This window comes from Gymnoscopelus braueri (assembly GCF_963280865.1).
Source record: "Gymnoscopelus braueri genome assembly, chromosome: 9".
Classification (NCBI taxonomy): Eukaryota; Metazoa; Chordata; class Actinopteri; order Myctophiformes; family Myctophidae; genus Gymnoscopelus; species Gymnoscopelus braueri.
This window is the reverse complement of record NC_137610.1, coordinates 56,723,144-56,741,602: the sequence shown is the minus strand read 5'-3', so window position 1 is coordinate 56,741,602 and position 18,459 is coordinate 56,723,144. Positions and strand designations below refer to the sequence as shown.

General features: G+C 41.7%; 1 protein-coding gene across 1 annotated transcript; it reads left to right on the top strand.

The window, feature by feature from the left end:
* Positions 1 to 286: 286 nt before the first annotated feature.
* yars2 (tyrosyl-tRNA synthetase 2, mitochondrial) lies at positions 287 to 15,015 on the top strand. The gene is made up of 7 exons (XM_080437530.1): positions 287 to 566; positions 2,015 to 2,322; positions 5,450 to 5,701; positions 7,465 to 7,632; positions 11,243 to 11,398; positions 12,335 to 12,505; positions 14,849 to 15,015. The coding sequence occupies exons 1-7, from the start codon at positions 294 to 296 to the stop codon at positions 15,006 to 15,008; spliced, it is 1,488 nt and encodes a 495-aa protein (XP_080293656.1). The 5' UTR covers positions 287 to 293; the 3' UTR covers positions 15,009 to 15,015.
* The last annotated feature ends 3,444 nt before the right edge of the window (positions 15,016 to 18,459 follow it).

The window sequence follows — 18,459 nt, the reverse complement described above, 5'->3', positions numbered from 1 at the left end:
TTGAAAACGGCAAAACAAAGGGTATTTATTAAATATAGTATATCATATAATTAAATATAAAATAAAAAAAATCACAGAAAAAAACGTTTTATGGTCATGATTCACCAGGACCCTGGATGGCTTGATTCTAGGCTTAAATTAATTGATATAAATATTTTTGGAAATGTCAATGGGAAAAATGCATTGAGTTTTTCCTTCCGGCACCAGGAAGTGGGCGGGGGGCGCTCTAAAGCTGCCTTGGCCTTGGCTCCTCCCTCTGGTGTGTCGTCACATAATCCAACATGGCGGCCTCCATGGTGCGGCAGAGCTGCCGCTCTGCTTCTGTATGGCGACACGGAGCCTCTTCATCATCATCATGTGTCCTCCTGAAGAACACAACAACATGCCGTTCTCCTCCTCTACCTCTCACATCCAACCTCCACTCCTCCTCCTCCTCCTCCTCCTCCTCCTCCGTCCACAGCGGCCTCCTGGCCTCCCTGTACAGAAGAGGAGTCCTCAAAGACTCCTTCCCTCAGAGCGCAGGAGGAGACCAGCTGCCCCTCCTGTTGGAGTCTGGAGATCAGACGGTCAGTGGACAGACAGAGTACATTTACTGTGTACTGAGTAAATGTACTCAGTACACAGAGAGTACATTTACTGTAGTCTTGGATCAACACGATCATAGATGTATTTAATCGAGTCTTGACTTTTACTTTGGTATCTACGGTAGTCTTGCCTAGCACCCCCCAGGCCGTGCTGCACTTTCACCAGTAAAGCCCATACTTCTCCGTACATGTTCAAAAAACACATATAAGATGCTTAACCTGTTGCCCCAAATGTTAACTAGCGGTCCAGAATCTTTCTGCAATGTGTTAGTCTGTATTTCTCAATAGATATGTGTTTTAATCTTGTATGTGGCCGAACGCCATTTCCCCCCCCTCGTTTACTTCCTATTTACGTTGAGTGTAATGCCGGCTTTCACCGGATGCGCCCCGTCACTACCACCCATAGAGGAATACAGGGAACTTCTATCTATTGAAAAATACGGGCTAATGCAGTGAACACATGTTCCTAATGTTGAGTTAACATCCGGGGCTACAGGGTCAGCACTTTATATGATTTATTGTGTACGGAGAAGTACGGGCTTCACGCGCGGATGTCTAGTGAGAATTGGGGGTGAAGCCCAAGACATAGATAAGAAAGTAAGAGTCAGACTTTATCAAATACATCTATGATAGTCTTGATCCAAGGTTACGTTACTTTGACCCGACTTGTGTTAAAACATTTCTGAATTCTTACATTTTCCTCCCAAGATTGAATTATTATTATATTATTATTATTTTAATAAAATAGGGTTAAAGTGGTTAAACTGATTGTGATGCATATTAACATATTCTGTTGGGATCCCCCTGGAACCCTTTGAAGGGGTCACGGGCCCCACTTTGAGAACCTCTGGAGTACTGTACTTAAGCACATTTTGGGAGTTTATTTTATTTATTTATAAAACAAATGACTTTCACTACATTTCTCTTGGGAACACAACATTACAAAAATATATTGTGAATGAACCTCTAAAGCCCAACAGCAGCAATGCACTGATATTAAAGAAAGAACTTGGTAATATGTACTTTTGAATACTGGAGATTTAACTTGAGTTTATATCGTCTCTATCGGGTCCAAAAGGTTTTAAACCTCATATTATTTGAGATTTTAAACCTCATATAATATGAGGTTTTAAACCTCATATTATATGAGGTTTTAAACCTCATATTATATGAGGTTTTAAACCTCATATAATATGAGGTTTTAAACCTCATATTATATGAGGTTTCATATTATATGAGGTGTCGACGGTTTGGTCGTATGAGTCATAATGTCCAAAACTGTTACTTTTCAGGATTCAAATAAAAAAATAGTAGATCTACAAGCTCGAAATACGTCGCTTGCAGATGTGCTACTTTTGATGCTTTAGCGTGACGCTGTAGTATGATCCAGGGCATTAATTTACCCCCCCCCCCCCACCCCCCACCCACAGGTGTACTGCGGCTTTGACCCCACGGCGGACAGCCTGCATGTGGGCAACCTGCTGGCCCTCATCGGCCTGCTGCACTTCCGCAGCGCGGGGCACCACGTCCTGGCCGTGCTGGGCGGGGCCACGGCCCAGATCGGGGACCCCAGCGGCAAGAGCAGCGAGAGGGACCGTCTGTCCCCGGAGCTGGTGCAGGACAACACCAACGGCATCAGGGAGAGCATCCAGAGGGTCTTCACCAACCACGAGCTGCTGTTCCACCGCCATGACAGCAGAACGCTGGGCACCGTCACCGTGCTCAACAACCTCAGCTGGTACGACTATCCTATAGTACAACTATACAACTATACGACTATCCTATAGCTCTACAATCCTATAGTACAACTATCCTATAGTACAACTATCCTATAGTACAACTATCCTATAGAACAACTATCCTATAGTATTACTGTACATTACATTACATTACAGTCATTTAGCAGAACGCTGGGCACCGTCACCGTGCTCAACAACCTCAGCTGGTACGACTATCCTATAGCTCTACAATCCTATAGCAACTATCCTATAGCTCTACAGCTAGTACGACTATCCTATAGTACAACTATCCTATAGTACAACTATCCTATAGTATTACTGTACATTACAGTCATTTAGCAGAACGCTGGGCACCGTCACCGTGCTCAACAACCTCAGCTGGTACGACTATCCTATAGCTCTACAATCCTATAGCAACTATCCTATAGCTCTACAATCCTATAGCAACTATCCTATAGCTCTACAATCCTATAGCAACTATCCTATAGCTCAACAACCTCAGCTGGTACGACTATCCTATAGTACAACTATCCTATAGTACAACTATCCTATAGTATTACTGTACATTACATTACATTACAGTCATTTAGCAGAACGCTGGGCACCGTCACAGTGCTCAACAACCTCAGCTGGTACGACTATCCTATAGCTCTACAATGGCTGTGATTTCTGTCATCAGTACATAGAGCTTTGACCACTCTAACCCATCCAAACCAGGAACGCATGTGTTTTATGGTATTGAAAAATAGCAGATATACAAGCTCATAGCGCAGCACTCGGTGCCGCGCTATGAGCTTGTATATCTGCTATTTTTTTTTAAATCTTGACCATTTGTGCGAATATTTGTGTATAAATATATACATTTTTAAAGGGAACATTTGTAACTCAAATCTTTGCTTCTGGGGGTCCCTGGAACAACATATTTTAAGACGGGGGTCGGCAGACGAATACATATAATTTTTGATAAAACGTTTGAGAACCACTGATATTAAAGCAATATATGTTTGTCAGAAAACTGTTAAGATTTAGAAGACATTTGTAGAATCCCCACAAGCAAAGATTGGAGTTGTTTGCTTTAAAAATATATACAGTGTATATATATTCAAAGATTTGCACATTAATGTTCACGATTTTACAAAAATATCAGATCTACAAGCTCATAGCACGGCACCGAGTGCCGCGCTATGAGCTTGTAGATCTGCTATTTTTGAATAGCCAAAGAAATAAAAAAATGCCACAGTCTAAACTTTCCCAGTCTAAATGGGTTAATCTCTCTTGTTTTAGTGTTTTTATGCCTTTATTTGGATAGTACTGTGAGTATAGATTGACAGGAAACAGGAGAGAGACGGGGAGTGACACGCAGCAAAGGCCGTAGGGCTCGGGAATCGAACCCACGACTTGCTGTCAGGGCGCAGCAGAGCCTATAATGTGGTTTAACCGTTAGGCCATCGGCACCCCTAGTGAAATGGACTTGCATTTGCACAGCAAGTGCCTCTAGGAGGTGCCAAAGGGCGAGTTTTTGAAGGCTACATCATGTGTGCCATAACACAGCCATAGATCACACCTAAGCCCTCCCCGGGGGAGGAGTTGTTGTGTGTCCTCGCCCAATAATATATATATAATATATATATAATAATATATGCCCTCCAGGGGGGGGGAGTCGTTGTGTGTCCTCGCCCAATAATATAATATAATATATATATAATAATATATGCCCTCCAGGGGTGGGGAGTCATTGTGTGTCCTCTCCCAATAATATATATATAATATATATATAATAATATATGCCCTCCAGTCATTGTGTGTCCTCGCCCAATAATGAATTGCTGCGTCTTGGGGTCAGCTCTAGTAGTCCTCTAGTTTCATATCCATTTGAAAATTCTGTCAGAAAACGTGCGTTTAGGAAAATATCTTCATCGCCCACGAGTTTGGCACAGACCACATTCTCTCCTCTTCCTCCAGTGAGCACTATGGGCTCAGACAAAAAGACTTCTATGTATTCTAAGTATCTTCCAGTATCTGTGTTAAGTGAGCGGACGCCTTTTAAGGAGAACGGAAGCAGGTTGGAGTCTATTCATTCCAATGGAAGAGTGACCGTGAACACATCTTCTGATCCATTCTTTATTATTATTATTATTATTATTATTATTATGATTATGAGTCTATTAATTCCAATGGAAGAGTGAACGTGAACACATTCTTTAGCGCCATGGTCACTGAACTAAATATTGGACCCGATCTTCACAAGCCACACAATCTTCCCAAGATGTTCATACTAAAATGGCTTTTTTTAGTGGAGAAAATCATCTTTATTATGGACCTTTGTTTGTCCCAGCAACACACTCTCGCGGGATCTAGCAGGTCCTATTGGTAAACATACGACCATTGCGAGATTTGCCGTCAGACGCCCGCGCCCACTTAGGAGAAACGTTAGTGTATCATTTGGCCTCTAGTGGCTCCAATTGGGATTGCAGGCAGATCTACCTAAATGAACCATCTTTGCTATGGGGCGCACAATGGACAGGTGTGATTAATTACCCCACACCAATCACAACAATCCTGCAGTCATTGCGGGCGCTGTCTGTCGCGTGCAGAGAATGTGGCCTGTGTGAAACTTGTGGAAAAGTGGAGATTTTTTACTAAACACACGTTTTCTGCCACAACTTTCAAATGGATATGAAAGTAGATTACACTAGCTGACCCCAAGTCGCAGCAATAAATTAATAGACAAATAATGAAAATAATGTACTATGACCAAAACACAGCCATGCATTTAATCATTTTATACACAAAAAAACTATAGCTGAATTAGCCGATCTCCAAGCTCACAACGTGTTGCATTGCGACAAGGTTGTGAACTTGTAGAACAGCTATTTCCGCCATTTCAGATTTTTTTTTTTTAATTTATGAACGTTTTGAAAGGATTCCGACAATTATGTAGCAGATCTACAAGCTCGAAACGCGTCGCTTCGCGCCGCGTTTCGAGCTTGTAGATCTGCTACTTTTGTTGACGCTGTAGTATGATCAAGTACGGCGTTAATTCACGAAAAAACACAAATTTAAAATATTGAGATAAGCGGTTTCTGCCCGACAGCTTTCGATAATTCTTTTGACACGCCTCCGTAGGTACAAGGAGTGGAACGTGGTTTCCTTCCTGGCGGAGGCCGGCAGACACTTCCGGATGGGCACCATGCTCAGCAGGCACAGCGTTCAGTCCAGACTGAAGAGCTCTGACGGGATGAGTCTGACAGAGTTCACGTACCAGTGCTTCCAGGCCTACGACTTCTACCACCTCAACCAGGTGTACGGCTGCAAGATCCAGCTGGGAGGCACCGACCAGCTGGGCAACCTGATGTCTGGCCACGACTTCATCCACAAGTAAATGTCCTCGGGCCGGGGGTGATGCACCTTTGACCATGGAGAGGGCCACTATATCTCTACACTCACTCCAGATAGGGCCACTTTGCATATACTGTCGGGCCATTCTATGTCACACAAAAGTAGCTAAAATAGCCGATCTACAAGCTCAAGACGCGTCGCAGTGCGACGCGTCTTGAGCTTGTAGATCTGCTATTTTTGAATTGGAATCCTGATTTTTTTTTTTTTGTCATTTTTAAATTGGAATCCTGAAAATAATATTTTTATTTAATTTCAAATGCATTTAGTTATACATTATGTTAACTTTATGAACTTAAAGTTGTACAATGCAAAATCACAAATAACGATTTTTAGCAACCTCTGCTGGTCACTACCGTCACTGCATACAATTTCCCTAGTCCTCGATTACCCAGAATTCCATTCGTTTTCACCGGAAGCCGGAAGCGTTTCAAAAAGCGATCTTTTAATTGTTTTATACTATCTACGGATCGTTTCTCTTAGCCAGTGGAGCATTAGTTACCATGAGCTGTGCTTTCTTTTTCTGTTCTTTTTCGATCTCCCAATCCTACATTATCTTAAAATCAGCGTGAGGTTCCTTTTTGTTAATAGCGCGGTAGTTCCTGGCCAAACAGGAAACCGTTGCGGTAGTTCCTGAGGACGTCGGCCACGACGTCATGACGTTGGCCAGGAACGTCATTTTCCCGGGAAAGTCCCCCCCGTACACGTTCAATAGAAAATATATAAATAAAAGGCTTCCGGGGGTGAAATTCACGGAGTGGGTGTTGTGAAACTTTTGCCACTCGCAAAAGATATACAATTTAACTTTAGTTTTGTTGAAAACGTTACCTAGTATTACTTTAAATACAAATACATTGGTCATAAAAAAGAAAATAGAATTTTAATACTAGTCGCTACTATAATATAGACTGAAGTAATTAAAGCAGGTCATGTTTCATGTTAGGAATTGTAACAGCTGAACTCAATAATATATCACTATATAATATATATCACTATATAATATATCACTATATAATATATCACTATATAATATATGAAGGTTGGGGGTATTAAGTGAAGGTGGGGGGCTGGGGGCCGCATGTGGCCCTCGGGCTGCCAGTTGCCCATGTATGTCCTAGGGGTTACAATTCGTTGTTGTCGGGCAGAAACCTCTTATCTCTTTGTGTGTTTTTTCATAAATTGACGCCTTACTTGATCATTCTACAGCGTCACACAAAAGTAAAAGTAGCAGATCTACAAGCTCTATCTGCTACTTACTTTTGCTGTTTTTGAATTTGAATCCTGAAAAGTAACAGTTTTGGAGGTGAATAGTTAATTGAACTAATCGATTTGACCGGTTATACGAATAATAATCAATCATAGATAGTGAAAATAGCCGATCTACAAGCTCGCAATGTTTGACATCGGCTATTTTCACTATTTTTGCACGGAATTGTTGTGTAAATAAGAATAAAATGGGGCTTAAGTGGTTAATTGATTTGCTGTAAATATAATAAAATATATACATTTTATGTGATGTGTTGTGAACTTGAAGATCTGCTATTTTCAATAGAATCTTGAAAAAATATGAAACATTTGCAATATCTTTTGAAACATAACACAAATCGTGGCGCAAAAATATGTTCAGATGGGGGTCCGTGGCCAAATACATATTAATGTGGGGCTCTTTGACATGAACAAGTCTGAACCACCGAATGAACCCATAGCTGTGATAATAACCCCCCCCCCCCCCCCCCCTCTTGTAGAGTGAGTGGTGAGGAGGTGTATGGGCTGACGCTGCCCCTAGTGACCAGCTCTGTCGGGGACAAGTTGGGAAAGACGGCGGGTAACGCTGTGTGGCTCAACAGAGACAAGACCACGCCGTTTGAATTCTACCAGTTCTTCCTCAGGCAGCCTGACGCCAACATCGAGTGGTAGGTGATCAAACACCAGCGTTTCCTTCCAATTATTTCTTTCATTCTTTCTTTCGTTTTCTTTTCCATAAATAAAAGCAAAAATTTAACATTTTTCAAAGGAATTTCAGAAACTTTCAGCAAATAAAACGATACAAAGAATTACATGAAACAAAACAAAACAAATAGATTGGCTATTTTCACTGTTTTTAAGAAAAAACGGTTTAAGTGATGAATTCATAATGTATTTTAATACGCTTGGGAGAACCCAAAATAGTAGAACAAAAATCTTTGTATGTTGTATATTTCCAGAGCTTTGCTATGTTTCCCTTTGTGGGTGTAACATAGGGTTAAAAACGAACGCTGTGGGACATTATTTCAGTCTGGTACATGACAGAATCTTAAAATACACACTTCAAGGATTAATAAAATGCAGTTGGTAAGAACGATTTAGTAAAAACTGAAATATATGATATGAACATTTTCAGCTCAGTTTATTAGGGTCTGTGTTTGTCCTGTAGCCTAATAGAGTCAAGATGTGCCTGAATGTTAAACATAACCACTTTATTCTTTGTGTCCAAATTGTATGGGATTTATTTTATCTCATTTGTCTCTGGTTGTTTCCTTCAAAAGTTATGCTCTTTACTATTTCTTCCATTTTCAAGTTTGGGTTATTAAGGATATGTGTAATAAAAGGTTAAAAATGAATCATTTCAGCCTGTTACCAGGCAGAATCTTGAAATAAACACTTCAAGGTTGAAGAAAAACCAGGTGGTGGAAAAACATCCACCCTATGCGCATGGACCCCACTTTCCATCCAGACTATTTCACAAGTTTTCAAATGTATAAAATGTAAAAACAAATCTTTTGAAAATAGAAGATCTGCAAGCTCACAATGCATCGCGACGCAGATTGCAATGCATTGACTTGTAGATCGGCTATTTTCATATGGCCGAAATGTATATAGGGCTGAAGAGCTTAATGCATGTAGCAAGGTTATTATAGTTAACTAAAACTAACACAATAACTAAAACTAAAGGTGAAAAAACATTTCAGTTAACTAAACTAAATAAAAACTAAAAGAAAAGAGAAAAACGATAACTAACTGAAACTATATTGTGTGTTTACAAAACTAACTGAAATTATAGTCAAAATGCCCTTCGTTTTAGTTTTTGTCAATATCTATAAGCCTTTTAGATTTAAATTAATTTGATTCATTTCCCCTGCGCAGTTCTACGTCAGTTGCAGTCACCGTTGGTCCGCTGACGTAGTCGCCCCAAAACACCGTCGCCCCAGGGCAAATCCGGTGGTATTAGAATCACTGGTACGCGAAAGAATTGGGGGTGAGCGTGTTTTGGGGCGAGTTACTCCGGTTGTTTTCAATGTGCATCGTAGCACGTGAGCAGCACTGACTGACTGACTGACTGCACGGCACTGCACGTTACTTTATAATGGCGACGGAGAAACAAGTTGGGAGGAATATGGTCCTATATGGGATTTATTTGAATACAACAGCAAGAAAGACAATAACAATTGCCTTGTAGTGCAAACGGGTGATACAATGTGGAGCAATTATCAAGGGGAAAAACCCCACGGTCCACGGTGTAAAGTAACTAAGTACATTTACTCAAGTAGCCTACTGTAGCCCACTTAAGTACAATTTTGAGGTACTTTTGCTTTACTGGAGTATTTCCAATTTTCTGTATTTTTACTTCTACTCCACTACATCTCTCAGAGGTAATAATGGTACTTTTACTCCACTACAATTATTTGAAAACTAGTTATTAGTTACTTTGTAGGTATTTTGATTATTATTACAAAACATACATTATACCCACTTCATTTCGGCCATTTGAAAATAGACGATCTACAAGCTCACAATGCTTTGGTGAGTTGTAGATCTGCTTTTTTCAAAAGATTTGTTTACCTTTTATAGCCTACATTTTGAAAACTTGTGAAATGGGACATTCTGCATAATGAGTACTTTTACCTTTGTTTGTAATTTTGATACCAATACTTTTGTGCTTTTACTCAAGTACATTTTGAATTCCGGACTTTTACTTGTAACAGAGTATTTCTACATTGCAGTATTGATACTTTTACTTAAGTAACAAATGTGAGTACTTTTTCCACCACTGATAGCGAGTACCTTGACAAGGCAGCCTCTCTGAGCACCTCAGAAACCTGAGACCCCTGGTCCCTGTGTGTGTCATGAAAGGGTTTATGTTCATATATTGTATGGCTATTTTGATTTATACCAGGCACACAGTACATGTTGCACTTAAGGCTGCTATCTTGTGGACTGTTGTGTGGATGGTTGATTGTCCAACAGTAACTGAATAATATATATTTTTAAATGGTATCATTAGTTTTTTTTATCACACAATACTTACTTTGACCTTTTGAATCCTGCACCTGACAAAAAAAACAAAGTATGAAAAAAAACTAGAACTAACACTAAAACTAATAAAAACTAAACTAAAACTAAGCTTTCTCCCAAAAATAGAAACTAAATAAAAACTAGCAAACCCGCTCTGAAAACTAACAAACTAACTGAATTAGATTTTTTTCGGTCAAAACTAACTAAAACTAACTGAATTAGAAAAAAAATAATTCAAAACTAACTAAAACTAAACTATAATGAAAAATCCAAAACTATTATAACCTTGTGTAATAGTAATCAAAATCTATAAAGTAACTAGTAACTAAAGTTTTCAAATAACTGTAGTGGAGTAAAAGTATAATATTTGCCTCTTAGATGTAGTGGAGTAGAAGTAAATGTATTGAAAATTGGAAATACTCCACTAATGTAAAAAATACCTCAAATGTGTACTTGAGTTAATGTACTTAGTTACTTTCCACCACTATCTGTGGGTCTTTCTGTCCATTCTTTTCACACGTATTAATTGAATTGTTTTAGGTTTTGCCGGCATACAAGTGCTTTAGTTCGTTTGCTGCAGAAATGAACATATAGGGCAGTTTAGCCTACTGTTAGTCACGCTGATTGATTGATTGATTGATTTATTAACAGTTTGCAAATAGTACAGCGGTACGATTATCTTGTGGCTGTCATTGGCTGAGCAGTCTGCCAATCCCCTGTGCACGTCAGTCATTGGCCCGACGCTGTTGGTCCCACCCAACCCAGTAAATACAAAATGTGATTGGACTGGACTTCAACCTGCCCCGCCTCCACTCCCCCCTCCTCTCTGCAGAGGCTCTTTTTCAGAGGTTTGGGGAGAGAGGTGTGTGTGTGTGTGTGTGTGTGTGTGTGTGTGTGTGTGTGTGTGTGTGTGTGTGTGTGTGTGTGTGTGTGTGTGTGTGTGTGTGTGTGTGTGTGTGTGTGTGTGTGTGTGTGTGTGTGTGTGTGTGTGTGTGTGTGTGTGTGTGTGTGTGTGTGTGTGTGTGTGTGTCACAGAATCACTGTAAATGTGTTGAAAAACACTTTTGTCCGTTTAAAACTTTAGTTTTGGCTAATGTTCCCCTCAGAATAGGGACGGTTGGGTTGAAGTGGTTAATGTAAAAAAAGGTGCCCCCCCCTGTAGTAACTCAGAGAACCCCCTAGGGGTCCCGTGCGCCCTGTTAAAGAGCCCTGATCTGTAGGGTTGGTGACGTGTTGTGGTCATGCTTGCAGGTTCCTGAAGCTGTTTACCTTCCTGCCTCTGGCGGAGGTGGAGAGAGTGATGGAGCAGCAGAGAGAAGAGCCCGGCAAGCGTCTGGCCCACAAACGTCTGGCTGCTGAGGTCACCAAGCTGGTGCACGGCAAGGAGGGGCTGGAGAGCGCCAAGAGGTCAGCAATAATAATAATAATAATAATAATAATAATAATAATTAAGAGGTCAGCAATGCTTTCAACTGCAGCTACAAAACGTGTTGTTTAACCATTTCCACGCTCACTCTCTCCACACAGGGATACATTATTTCTGTCCAATCGCAATACATCTTTTTCATCATAATGATTTCCATGTTGAAAAAAATTTCAAAACATTTTCAAAAATAGTGGAAATAGCAGATCTACAATCACATCGGGACACGCTTTGAGCTTGTAAATCGGCTATTTCCACTACCTTATTCATGTTTAGTTTTTTGTATAAAGTTATTGAATTATGTGAGTGATTTGTCATGCCGTTTTGTTTACAAAGCCAGAAGCCAAACAAAAAGACAAACATTATGTATATTCATAACGTTCCAATGTTCAACGACAAGAAACGCGATTAAATCATTAGTTGCAATTATTTGACAGACAATAGGCTCTATGCACAGCGGCCATATTGGAAAGAAATTGGGCCTCTTCCTTACTTCCTTCACAGGTGTTACCAATGATACTAATGAAGACTCTGTTCCATTTAGTGTAGCACGGTGGTTCTCAAACCTTTTAATTTCAAGGACCCCCACAACTCTGAGAGTGTACAAATGGACAAGGGTCCATTTGGTTCCATTTGTACACTCTCAGAGTTACACAACCGTAAGGGGCCTTTGGAACCCCCTCATGGACCCTCATGGTCCATGAGGGTCCCTGGGACCACACGTTGAGACCCACTGGTGTATCAGAGTGTTTCCAGTGAGCCAACATGCACAATGTTAAGGAAGTAAGGAAGAGGCCCAATTTCTTTCCATTATGGCTGCTGTGCACAGAGCCTATTAATCATCAAGTAAGATGTCATAATTGTGAGCGACAGCCCTAGCCAGGCCCACTGTAACTAAGGACCTCCTGTCTCCCTCATAGATGCACCAACGCTCTGTACCACGGCAGTGTGGAGGCCCTGGAGCAGATGAGCGATGCAGAGCTCCAGGAGCTCTTCAGAGAGGCTCCCTTCCACCAGATGCTGCTGGAACCCGGCACCACCGTGCTGGACGCCTGCCGCACCATCAACGCCATCCCTGACGGACCCAGAGGGTAAGAGCCTCCTTCACCCTTCATGAGTCACCCTCTTGTCCTGTGAACCTTAACCCATTAACAACTCTTTGACTGCCGTCGACACGTTAGACGCGCGTTTGTAATTATTGTTATTTTAGAGAAGATCACGGTCTGATCTTGAATCCGAAGGGAGCAGTAAAACTGTAGCACAAACGGATACGGAAATAATGGATTTAACGTCCTTCCGTTCCCGTCGACTCCATGTTTGTAGTTTTTTTTTCTTTTGCCTGTATCTCTGTTCTTTTTTTTGTGTCCATTTTTCCGAGGAGACGCGTGTTTCCAACGGCCTGTAGTGAAGGGGACACTAACGGCCTGTAGTGAAGGGGACACTAACGGCCTGTAGTGAAGGGGACACTAACGGCCTGTAGTGAAGGGGACACTAACGGCCTGTAGCGAAGGGGACACTAACGGCCTGTAGCGAAGGGGACACTAACGGCCTGTAGCGAAGGGGACACTAACGGCCTGTAGCGAAGGGGACACTAACGGCCTGTAGCGAAGGGGACACTAACGGCCTGTAGCGAAGGGGACACTAACGGCCTGTAGCGAAGGGGACACTAACGGCCTGTAGTGAAGGGGACACTAACGGCCTGTAGCGAAGGGGACATTAACGGCCTGTAGTGAAGGGGACACTAACGGCCTGTAGCGAAGGGGACACTAACGGCCTGTAGTGAAGGGGACACTAACGGCCTGTAGCGAAGGGGACACTAACGGCCTGTAGCGAAGGGGACACTAACGGCCTGTAGGGAAGGGGACACTAACGGCCTGTAGCGAAGGGGACACTAGCTCACTAACCCTAACCCTAAGGGGACACTTGCTCCGGGTGCAATGTTTTGCATCCGGAGCAATAGTCAGAGACTCCTGCTCGGGAAACACACAGTGAATCGATCGATAAATATGGATCTAAACTTTTATGACAACTTTAAAACTACTAAAAACACGAAAATCGCTCGAAAATGGCTTGGCACTGGGTGAGTACAGTCAAAGTAGGCAGTGAAAGAGTTAAGACCCGAGGCCCATTCTAAAGATTCCCCTTTAGAAATCCTGAAAAACATTGTCTTTATATCAGTGGTTCTATATCAGTGGTTCTATATCAGTGGTTCTATATCAGTGGTTCTCAAATGTTTTCATGTCAAGGACCCCCAAAAGTCTATGTATTTGGCCGTGGGGTTTGTTTATTCAGTGACAGGGGGTCCCCAGCTCTTTAGTAAACAGAAAATACATTGTCTGGTCATGCTAATTTCATCCAATCAGAAGAGAGAACTCATACAGGACACTGGATAAACTAGTGACATTTGAAGTGATGAAACAAACTAAATGAACACCATGAAATGTCAGCTAATAAATGGGTTGTTTCTCCTGACTGGAGGACTTTTGTAAACCCGTTTTAAAGAGCTGGAGAAACAGGGATGTTACTGAATATACTATATTAGAGCTTTAACAAAAAACTTTGTTTTAACCAAAGAATATCATTTAAACTACCTTTACAGTACCTGTAATTTGTTGACCAATGAGTGCTGAATACAGAGCATTCAGGCACACTTTAGTATCTGAATGTAAATACTAATGTGATTGAATCAAATAAGCCTTAATGTAAGAAACACAAAGAGATGGAGAGCTAAACGTTTAGTCTGGCCCTCAAAGATAGACAGTGTGTACAGAATGTGAATAATGAATCATCAGCCTGGCCAAACAGAGGAAAAGTCATTCTTTAAAGGACCATACCGTCTAATTTAGACTACTGGCCTGTAGAGATGGCAGAGATTGCCCCTGTCTTAAAAAAAGGAAAAAGTTCCTTACATAAGTGTGTGCAGTGTATACCAATAGACCTCAGCCTCCAATTTTTATTCACTGCCTTTATTTTGAAATGGTGTGGAAAAACACTACTAGACTTAAAGGTTGCTAGGTATAGGTATTTCACCCTTTTTGAAGTTACTATGCCATGTATTTCATCTATTATTGGAATGCAAGTCTTCAAATTCATGCATCGTCGTATCACTATGATGGTAAAACATGGTTCCATGCACTGATGTCTTTTATGTTTAAGTTTCTTTTTTTTAAAGTATAAAATGATTAAATATGTCAGTCATTTCTTTGTATATTGAAGTTATTTGTCATATCTGCCCTGTGCCCTGTGCCCTGTGCCCTGTGCCCTGTGCCCTGTGCCCTGTGCCCTGTGCCAAGCCTAAAAGGCAAAAGTTCATATGTTCCCAAAAACACAATTAAATCGTTAATCGCAGTTATTTGTATGCCAATTAACCGTCCGCTTTAATTTAGTAATAATGTCCAACACAGGGAGATAAGGTGTTTCCTCTGTGTTGACAGGTATCGCATGGTGTCAGACGGAGCCGTGTGGATCAACCACAGTCGTACAGACAAGCCCGAACAGGTGCTGGTCCCAAAGATCCACATCCTATCCAACGGACTCTCTCTTCTCAGGGTGGGCAAGAAGAACTTCTACATCATCAAGTGGCTTCAGCTCTGAAATGGCCCGTCAAGCTACTGGTTAGACCATAATGGACCTACAGTATGTACACTCTACTGGTTAGACCATAATGGACCTACAGTATGTACACTCTACTGGTTAGACCATAATGGACCTACAGTATGTACACTCTACTGGTTAGACCATAATGGACCTACAGTATGTACACTCTACTGGTTAGACCATAATGGACCTACAGTATGTACACTCTACTGGTTAGACCATAATGGACCTACAGTATATGTACACTCTACTGGTTAGACCATAATGGACCTACAGTATGTACTCTACTGGTTAGACCATAATGGACCTACAGTATGTACTCTACTGGTTAGACCATAATGGACCTACAGTATGTACTCTACTGGTTAGACCATAATGGACCTACAGTATGTACTCTACTGGTTAGACCATAATGGACCTACAGTATGTACACTCTACTGGTTAGACCATAATGGACCTACAGTATGTACTCTACTGGTTAGACCATAATGGACCTACAGTATGTACTCTACTGGTTAGACCATAATGGACCTACAGTATGTACACTCTACTGGTTAGACCATAATGGACCTACAGTATGTACTCTACTGGTTAGACCATAATGGACCTACAGTATGTACACTCTACTGGTTTGACCATAATGGACCTATAGTATGTACTCTCTACTGGTTTGACCATAATGGACCTACAGTATGTACTCTACTGGTTAGACCATAATGGACCTACAGTATGTACTCTACTGGTTTGACCATAATGGACCTACAGTATGTACTCTACTGGTTAGACCATAATGGACCTACAGTATGTACTCTACTGGTTAGACCATAATGGACCTACAGTATGTACTCTCTACTGGTTTGACCATAATGGACCTACAGTATGTACTCTACTGGTTTGACCATAATGGACCTACAGTATGTACACTCTACTGGTTTGACCATAATGGACCTACAGTATGTACTCTACTGGTTAGACCATAATGGACCTACAGTATGTACTCTACTGGTTAGACCATAATGGACCTACAGTATGTACACTCTACTGGTTTGACCATAATGGACCTACAGTATGTACTCTACTGGTTTGACCATAATGGACCTACAGTATGTACTCTACTGGTTTGACCATAATGGACCTACAGTATGTACTCTACTGGTTTGACCATAATGGACCTACAGTATGTACTCTACTGGTTTGACCATAATGGACCTACAGTATGTACTCTACTGGTTTGACCATAATGGACCTACAGTATGCGCACACTACGGAAACGTTATGGTTCATCGTGGGTGCTACCTTTGGGGGGGAGGGGAGGGGGAGGAGGGGGGTACCACGTATCCCTCAGACACACCTTGAAGAATGTTAAAAGAAGATGACCTGGGGCCAGTTGCACTAGCCTGGTATCCAGCCTGCTTCGCTACGTTCGGCGGACTTTTTTTTCTCTCTTCGCTTCTCAGTCTGGAGAGCACCCTATTGACTCGTTTTGCAGAACTACACTGGAACTACATATGTTACGTTGGGCAACGTCGTTGCTGATTGGATGTTGTTCAAACGAATGACGAATCACAACGATCACACTGGTTTTTTTTGTCCCGCCCCGCACCACAGACCAATCAGAAGCCACGGTAGGTTTCGAAGCTTTTGGCATGTCCCGCCTCCCTTGGAGATAGGAGGCTTTCCAGACTGAGAAGCGAAGAGAGAAAAAAAAGTCCGCCGAACGTAGCGAAGCAGGCTGGATACCAGGCTACAGTTGGACCACCTCACACTAAGTTCAAACTTAGCCTAGTTATAGCTTAAACACATTCAATCCGGGAAAGTATCTGTGTGTCATTTTTACATTTCTTTGGCTATTCAAAAATAGCAGATATACAAGCTCATAGCGCGGCACTGAGTGCCGCGCTATGAGCTTGTAGATCTGCTCATTTTTTTAAATCGTGAAAATGAGTGCAAATCTTTGAATATATATTTTTTAAATATATATATATATTTAAAGATTTGAACACATTTTCACATAAAAAAAACAAAAAATAGCAGATCTACAAGCTCATAGCTTGTAGATCTGCTATTTTTGAATAGCCAAAGAAATCTAAAAATGACACAGATACTTTCCCGGCTAAATGGGTTAAATGGCTTTTTTTAAATGCCATTTAAGCTATAACTAGGCTAAGTTTGAACTTAGTGTGAGGCGGTGCCACTGGCTCCTCTTGGCACTTCAGAATAGACGACCCAAATAAATGACTGGAGCCCTCAGCTGGGTCAGCGGTGAGGGACGTCTGGACCGGGTCAGCTGGGTCAGCGGTGAGGGACGTCTGGACCGGGTCAGCTGGGTCAGCGGTGAGGGACGTCTGGAGCGGCGCCTTCCTCAAAACCTCAAACGGTTTCATGCGTCTCAGACTCGGTTGAGATTTATTTGGGTCTATTTAGTCTATTTTGAAGAGCCCAGGTAATATTCTTTTTAATGTTCATATTGTCCGACTGCTGAGCACCGAGCCTTCTACCCACAACTCTGCTGAAGCGCGTTGGACTTCTCTTCTTTTGTGGGCAGCTTGAAGAATGCATTGGAAATACTGTGGTCAGTTCTGCCAGTAGACCTGGCTGTCTGGATGGATGGATGTGGGACTCATATTGTAAGCATTGTGGATGTTGTATATATGTAATGTATGTATGGATATATACGGTAGATGTGACAGTCAAGGTGTAGCATTAAAGCATACAATGGAAGGTTGTGGCTTTGTACTACTTTCTGTGGTTTTCAGGCCATAATGCAACGGCAGAGCAAAACCTCTAGGCCAGTGGGTTCCGAGGACCCCTGGGGGTCCCGGAGGGGGTCCCCGAGCTAAAGGATTGATAATTATTTAGGAACCAAATAAACCCTTTTTAACTGTTACTCCAACAGTGTACAGATGGAACATTTGGATCCATTTTAGCCCTAGAGCCTACAGTACTCACCCAATGATTGCTGCGACTTGGGGTCAGTTATTGTCATCTAGTGTCATATCCCTTTGAAGGTTCTGTCAGGGGTCAGTTATTGTCAGCTACTTTCATATCCATTTGAAGGTTCTGTCAGGGGTCAGTTATTGTCATCTACTTTCATATCCCTTTGAAGGTTCATGGCAGAAAACGTGTGTTTAGTAAAATCTCTAGCTTCACACGGATTACATTCTCTGCACGCGATGGGCCCCCAAATGATTCATTGCAGGACTGAACTGAACGTGTGAAAACGTCCTCCAGTGAGCACATAGGTACAGTATGGGGCACACAATGGACAGGTGTCATTAATTACCCTCCAGTGAGCACATAGGTACAGTATGGGGCACACAATGGACAGGTGTCATTAATTACCCTCCAGTGAGCACATAGGTACAGTATGGGGCACACAATGGACAGGTGTCATTAATTACCCAGCATCTGTCAATCTCACTGGAGGTTTTTTGGAGAGTTTTCAAAT

What these genes read in the sequence shown, in the direction of transcription:
- yars2 (XM_080437530.1), top strand. Translation starts at nt 294, where the DNA reads ATGGTGCGGCAGAGCTGCCGCTCTGCTTCTGTATGGCGACACGGAGCC. An exon ending in GGCCACGACTTCATCCACAA is followed by an intron (nt 5,702 to 7,464) that starts GTAAATGTCCTC and finishes CCCCTCTTGTAG; the next exon opens with AGTGAGTGGTGAGGAGGTGT. An exon ending in CCTGACGCCAACATCGAGTG is followed by an intron (nt 7,633 to 11,242) that starts GTAGGTGATCAA and finishes TCATGCTTGCAG; the next exon opens with GTTCCTGAAGCTGTTTACCT.